General features: G+C 31.8%; 1 protein-coding gene across 1 annotated transcript in view; it reads right to left on the bottom strand.

Annotated features, from left to right (window-relative positions):
• Positions 1 to 617: 617 nt before the first annotated feature.
• Positions 618 to 8,108, bottom strand: part of BMPR2 (bone morphogenetic protein receptor type 2) — a 182,994-nt gene continuing 175,503 nt past the window's right edge. The window contains exon 13 of the mRNA XM_059928494.1: positions 618 to 7,899. Coding sequence (XP_059784477.1) covers positions 7,649 to 7,899 — 251 coding nt within the window. The 3' untranslated portion in view covers positions 618 to 7,648. The remainder of the gene's footprint in view (positions 7,900 to 8,108) is intronic.

The raw sequence follows: 8,108 nt of genomic DNA, 5'->3' as shown, positions 1-8,108 counted from the left end.
GAGTTTCTCTTCCTACAGTCAGAAACTGAAAACTGTAGTTCAAAGCAAAATGGAAAATACATTAGAATCTCATCTTTACCAGTTCTGTGGCTTTGGGCAAGGTGTTGGACTTCTCTGAGCCCATTATTTTAATTTATAAAACGGGAATAATAATATGCATTTTGTAGAATTGCTGTCAGGATTATCAACATATGTAAAATAACTAACACCATACCTGGCATACAGTGAGTGTGCAACTATTATTCTAATGTTAGTTGATTTTTTTTTTTTGATGTATCATACTGAGTAATGAAAGTCATATTAGATGAACATTTACTATTCTGGTGCAAAATACCTAAAATAACACACTAACAATCAATTTCTGATGACCTCATAAAATCAAAAGATACAATCACTGTTGTCATTAATATGATCTTTAATAAATGGAATAATGCACCATTTTACAGCAAGCCATTTTTAAACCTAAAGAACTTTCTTAAAATCTTCTTCTCCAATGTCTCTGTATCAATACAATCTTTTTATTTAGGTTTATATATATCAAAGCATTTACTTACAGTTATTCATAGAAAACTCTTTAGTGGCTTAATGTCAGCTTTCATAGTGGCATCAATAGATAATACAAAAGAAGTGATTTGCTTTATTTCATACTCACACCGATCCATCAAACACAACTTATACAGCATAGCAAGGTCTCAGACGGCTTATACAAAAGCAAAATAACTGAAAGCAATTATTCATAAAATTCATATATGATATTCTATTGGTAATGTAAGAGCAAAACACACCAACAAAAGATACCCGTTAACAAGAAAGAGGGTTCTGAGGAATTGCCAGTATTTTTCAGCCTTTCTTATTCCAGAAAAGGATCCTCAGAAATGAATACTCTGTAGCTTATGTTTCTCCTGTCCATTCAGAAAAAGCATGGCAGCTACACATTTCCAAATTTCAGCTACTACAACACCCTAAGAGTTAGTGTATTTTACAATTATCCACTTATCTTCATTTGAAAAATTATCAACAGAAAATTAAGGATGATTCCAGCTTATACAAACACTTACACAATATAATCTCCATGGAAACATGACAAGGCATACAAAAACTGTTTAAATAAATAAATGTGACCAGAAAAAGAAAAGCCACAGAAGCCAAGCAATTCAATATTAAACCAGGACCTATCTTTGAAGTTCATCTTTTATTAATTCAGTGTTCTTACTGTTAAGCTTCTTTAAAAATATGTTTTCCCTATCACACTTAAGAGGATTGGTAATAAGGTGGAGAGCCTGAGACAAGAGACTGGTTACAAATAACTTCACTGCAAGGATTTTAAGTATACATATACAGCTTACCAATTTGGAGCTTAAACTTGTCTGAAAGAAACATTCTATTTGGATCTGACAATGTGATAAATAGGTTACCATAGATTACCTTCTCAAAACCATCCAAGCTACTACTAAAGCTATAAACTCACTAGTCCACTTTTAGAAGACAGTTTAATAATGTTAAATTACCTCTTGAAAAATTTTATCTCAGAGGAACTTTACCAAGTTCTCCAATTAAAAACACAAAAACAAAATGAAACAGTTTGTCCCATCATGTACAACCATTTAACCAAAGAAGAGAAATCGTTTGAAGACTGTGCTTCAACTCTAAGGCCTAAATATGCTGCAACATGTAGCCAATTAGTTGAGTCATTTCCCTCTATTCAGTAATTATAAAACTGGGCAAGTTTTTATGATTAATGAAAGCTGATATTATATTTATGTAAATGAAGTCAAATCATAAGATGAAACATTAAATGAACTGTGTGTGCAACAAATTCAACTGTATCTAACTGCTTGTTTGCTATCAATTGAAGTTTTTCAGTGTGCAAAGGGATGAAAAGGGCCCTGAGTTTTTAAGTAATATTATGTCTACAGAGCAAGTCTAAAACAGGAAGATGGTTCTGAAATCTAAAGGTACAAATAAAATGTAAAAAACCCACATGTTGCCTTTTAAAACATTAAAAACAAAAACAAGTTGCAGTTTAAAATACAGTAATTTGCTTGAAAATTCAATCATAAACTGGACGCCCTAATGATGTGATAAGATTCCTTGTCTCTTACCCAGATTTTAAAATCTGAGTCTCAAATCAAGTTTAAAAAATGAATGTTACAACGTTTAACAGTAACACTATGAACATCACAGTAATAAAGGAATTAGAATTTTCAAGATATAATATTTATTTTCGGCATGATTTTAGTAAACAGCATAAATTCTTCTGAAGTATTTACTTTTCAAATGTTATCAGCCATGAGATAAAATCTTAAATTTTTCCTTATATGCACAAATACTCAATTTTAACCAGTCACTTAAAAGTTGTTAGAGTCCAGTCTATGTTGCAAAACTATGATGAGTATTTCAAAAGTGGTCTGCAAAAATGTTCGTAGATAATACCTGATTATTGTAGGGTTTGCTATTGAAAGTTAATATTGCATTTTGTGTTTAATATTTGATACAAAGAAATATGTAAAATGTTGTGGCTCAATCATAATGAATGCTAAGCGTGCTGCAATATAGGTTAAAAAAGAATAGCAAAATGATACACAATTCTGTATGCATGGCTTTTTAGTTATAAACTAATGAGAGTATAAAATCATAAAACTCCACAATAGAAAATGTTAGATAATATAAACTCAAGTGCTGATTTGCTGACAATCTGATGGTTGGATCCACTGTCAAATGGTAACATCTTAATTCTCAATTCTATCCTATTTAACTACTACTTAACTGGAGTAATGAATTTGAATATAACAAAATATAATTTTAGGTGTTCTTAAATATAAGTAGGTATTAAAATAAAACTGAAGAGAAAATACTAAAGGAACCAAAGCAATTCTGTCTGAAGAACTGAGACTTAGGTGTTGAGAAGCCTGAAGTATACTGAAGAGTAACAGTGTTGGAGAGGATGAGCAACTGCTCTCTTTTCTTTACTATTGGATAAGAGAAACGGATATAAAATGAATCAGGAGGGAAGCAGAATAGATATGAAGAAAACTTTCCTGACACAGAAGATTGCAAGTCAGATAACCAAGGGACAGAGTAAGTGAAGACAGAAACTAAGAGGTGAATGAAGGAAAGTAATGGGGAGGTGCATCAGAGTGCCCTGGGATTTTTTCTTTTCTTGTATGTTAATCTGGGAACCTGTAGAAAATCCTTCGTTTGATAATATTTGTGTAAACTAGTTTAAACAGTGATTTGCCAGATTTACTCAATCAAGGATTATATTTAGGAATGGATCACGCAAGGTAGTTTTGGCTAAAGTTTACATAGTTCAGAATCTGAAAGTTAAAATGCACTCTTATTTGCTGAAGAGCAAACTGACAGTAAAAGGTATGAATATTTAGAAACTTCCTAGTCTGAAAAAGACTCCTGGGGTGTCTGTGGGAGTGTTATACAATTTCTAGGATAATTGGTCTAGATAATCAACTAACATGTGTGTCTAGATTTTAAGTTTAAGAAGTTAGCTTGGAAGATAGAGTAATATATAAAGCAATCTGTGAATAGTTATGTAATAACCTGCATATAACTGGTAGTAAGTTTAACATAAATATATAAAAGGTTGTACAGAAATAGAATGTAATCTCACATTCTAGGAACTAATTACCTCCAATGAAATATTCATTTTTATAAGTAAGAAAAAAAAGCCAAAAAGTTTGTTGAAATTTTTTTCCATTTTAAATGACTTTGAAGAGAGAGGTTTATAGAGAATGGAAAATTCAGTAAATAGCTGCAGCCTATCAGGTGTTTCATTTGGCTTTAGAAGCCAAATTAGAAAATATTTTAAATAAAAATACTTGCCGAATTTTATGATAACTCCCACTGAAACACATACTTACTTGAGTGTTCCTACCTTTCTTTAATTATTTTCACATTCAGAACCAACACACATTTTCCGGAACAAGTGGATACCTGAAAGGAAGCTATACAAATTGCTTTATAAAAAGGACATTATCCTTCCTACATCCTCTTCAATTAGTTCTCTGGATTAGTAAAATTTTCTAAAGTCACTTTTAAAAGCAGAAATTTTCAAAATGAAGTGAAAGGATTGATGAGACAAAGTGAACATTAAATTAATTCCACAAAATCAAATATGGAATCAATTTAGGAAAAGGTCTCTGTTCCCATAAGCCTTCGCTTTTCCCTTAAAATTTACTTTACCTTTAGTTCTGCAATATAAGACTGTCAGGAGTGAAGAGAAATGAAATGATTTTAAGATTCATGATGGCAGATGTGGGATTGAATTTTGTCTTGAATTAGTAATTTTTTTCAAGCAACAATCACCACAGACATGTCTGTACATCTCCTTTTGTTTGCCTAATTTCTAAAGTCATTAAGGTATCTGATTTGGCGTATATACAAGCCACAATTGTGCTGGGGTATAATGACTAAATTTCTTACAAAATGTCAGTCCATCACGCATACTGTCATACAGTGTATAGGCAGTGTGGTGTCGATGAAAGAGATGTGAAGAGAGCAAGCCTAGGTTAAAAATCACAGATTTGTCAAATACTAGGTGTGGACCTCGGGCAAATCACTTAGCTTCTCTTAGCTTCAGTTTCCCCATCTGTAAAATGGGAATATTAACTATAATCCTCATACGGTTGCTATGAGGAGTAAAAGAGACAATGTGTATATATATATCCCAGCTTCAGTATATAATAAATGGCCAATTAGTATTAGTATCTACTCCTTTGCCTTCCAATAACTTTTTACACCAATATTTTTTTCCAATTATGCATTTAAAAAGAGGGAAACGTTTTAGGAATTATAATTAAATCATTTTGTCTAAACTCAATTCAAATCAAGTTCTTTCAATGACATTTCTTGTATACAATTAGGACAGTTAAGGGAATTAATATCAGACTTTGATTACCTATTATGATGCCTTTAGGGTTATAATACTTTTAAGGTTGAATTTTAGTATTTTTTCATTAAATGAATAGCCTTTAATTCAAAGGGACCCAAATGCTTTTCTACATGCAAAATTTTGTGATGGAAGTTAAATATTAGATTTAAGATACATTATTATTACATGAATAAAGTTTGCAAATGAGTATTTTAAGTCATCTTGCTTGCTTGTATACAGCAAACAGATTCTAAAAGTAAATAAGTCCGATGTACAATTTAATTTAAAATTTATTAAAATGATCTACACTATTTCTCCTACTTTTCCAAGAGTCTACTAATAAAAACATGGGGAAAGGAAATTGTTTTAAACATGCTCGCATAAAAATGGGAAACTATAAGGAGTTCTTCTAATTTGGTATACCAATTTTTGAAAGCATTTTACTATTAAACATCAAAAAATGCTGAAAACCTTACAATCAACTGGCCAAAACACAGTGCAGTAGAATGTAAGACAACTCTTCTGTCAGGAAAAATCAGTTAGACCTCAAATGGTCATTTACCTTCGATGCTTCCAATTGGAGAAGGAATATAATTTATTTGGACTCAAAGATGTTCTAGAAATACTTAAAAGTAATATCCTGGAATGCAGTTGAAAGCCATTGAAAATCAAGAGAACCAAGTGAAAATTCATTGGAAAAAATATAAATAATTCATTACATAGATAAAAAAATAAGAAAATGAAAAATTTTTATGCTAGATGACTGAAAAATATGTTAAGGATCTGAATCAAGAGAAGGGCCAATAAAATACAAAGGGTGGAAATCCTGGGCACTAGCAAAATAATGTTAATTCTAAGAGTTCAAAACCATGTTCAGCAATCTAGCTGACCATCTCACTTCATAGTATCACAGTAGATGGCAAACAAAAGAAGGCTTATATACACAAGTAAGTCATAAATATTTTGGATAGCAAATTGGGAAATTTAGGCTGTCTTTAGCTAAATGATGTGGATAGAGGAATATGAGTGAGAAAATTTTGTTCAGGAGATAAAAACCTCAATCAGGAATTTGGGATTTGTGTTTTCCTCTCAGCTTTTTTATCTCCCAGAGAAATCTTAGAACTTAATTAAAGTCTATTAAGTACTCTGAGAATCTGGAAAAAAAAAGTGAGATCTTCATTGTTTGCAAATTGATAGAAAACAATTTGTGCTCATAAAAAAAGTCCCTTATTTGACATAAAGTGCTTTATTTAAAAAAACATGCAGAGATTGTTTTAGAGACGATTATCAGTAATGAAAGAAGCAAAGGAAGCTTTAAAAAAACAACATGATTTGAATATACATAATGTTATCACTAAAAGGTACATTCTAATATAATGTAAATAATAAATGCTCACATATCAAAGATGATATGAAAAACTGGCAAATGGAAAAATGATGAAAATAGGATTAGTGAAGAAACAGTTTTGAAAAGAGAGAGGTTAAGTCTCAGGCTGCTCAAAAATGATAGGTTTGGCAGCAATCCTTCCTTCCACAGGGGTTTGGCATGCCAGTTGAATGATTTTTCCACACAGTGTTTTAGGTCATGGGAAGAGGAATCATTTTCAGATAAAGTTACCAGGCTTTGCTTGGGAAAAGAAAAAAAAAGATACTACAGGTTCAAAACTATGAATTACTTTTGAAGTTATTTTAAACACGATGTAATTTTATTTGAGTCAAACATGGCCTATTCAGAGAATGAAGGCTATAATACTATACTGTGTTAACCATCTATCTACTTAAAAATTCCATATAAGTATAGCTCTATAAGTTTTCTGATAAAAATGTGCTACTTAAATAAATGAATATGGAACATGAACATACATATAAAAAAATAAAATAAAATGGAAAACAGCTAATATTTGACTTGCTCATTGTTCTATGCTCTTATGAACTTCCAAAACCAGAACCAAATATGTTCATTAAAATGCCTGGAAGGAAATGTTTAGGATTTGGAAGGATAAAAGAAATGGCATTTCAAATTAAGTTTTGGTAGTTCCTTCTTTAGAGCCCTTTGAGACAATGTTTTTGCATTCTCCATAAGGAGAGAGAAAGCAAGAAATCAGGTAGCTGCTTTCTCTTGTGCAAAAATTCACTGTCAAAGAACTGACCTGCTAAAAGTATGGAAGATGGGGGAGGAAAATGTTCATATCATGGAAGAATGCGTATTCTGTTAGGAAGAGAACTTATGAGAAAGCTTATTTGTGGCCTACCGACTATTGCACATTCAAACAAAGCACAAGAGAAAAGAAAGTCCAACAGATAATGTGTTCAGGAACATATCAACATATAAACTAGCTTGTGCCCAGAAATAAAACATGGATACCAGACACCACTGCAGTCAAACCTGTCGTAATTTGTTTCTGATTTAATGACCTTTAGAAACTGGTCCAAACTGATTATCAGCAATACATTGTTTTTGCTTTTTTTTCTTAAAAAAATATTTTGAGACCACTTTTGATACACATACATATAATTCTGTGGTCATAACAGACAAATATAACTTTAGCGAGACTAAACAAAAGTGCAAAACTTAAAAAAAAAATTAAAAAATATGGAAGCATAAGCTAAATTTTTCTGCATAGCTGAAATCTATTTAAAGCAAGTCCTTGTTGCAGGGGTGGGAGGGGGTACTGACAGGAGAATAAAGCAGTTTTTTTTTAATGTCTTCTGCATGTTTAAATGATGCAAAAAATAATTTCACTCCATAGGCTTGGAAACATTTCACAGACAGTTCATTCCTATATCTTTTGACACCATGGTTGTGGCAGTGCCTCCTTCTGCAAGGTAAACAGCGGTGCTGGATTTGGAATGAACTGCCCTGTCTTTGCCATTGTTGTTAACCTCACAGTCCAGTGGTTCAGTAGAGATGACCCAGGTGGACGGGCGCCACCGTTTAAGAGAATAAGGAGTTTTCACACGTTTCTTGATCTTTTCACCAGATCCTGACTTGCCATCTTGTGTTGACTCACCTACTGAAAATAAAAGTGCAGAAAAATGAACTATATATAAAGAAACTATTAAAAAATAAAAAGTTAGGGTTGTAACTGGAAAAGAGATCAAACTAATGTCTACAGGAGGAGCTAATGGACATTTCTTGAAATTTATGATGCCAAGCAATATTTTTCTAGGCAAAACTTAACCAACTTATTTTTGAGACTCTGTAAGCCTAACGTTTTTATAA

Source organism: Balaenoptera ricei, chromosome 7, assembly GCF_028023285.1.
Source record: "Balaenoptera ricei isolate mBalRic1 chromosome 7, mBalRic1.hap2, whole genome shotgun sequence".
In the NCBI taxonomy this organism is placed as follows: domain Eukaryota; kingdom Metazoa; phylum Chordata; class Mammalia; order Artiodactyla; family Balaenopteridae; genus Balaenoptera; species Balaenoptera ricei.
This window is presented reverse-complemented; position numbering and strand designations above follow the sequence as displayed.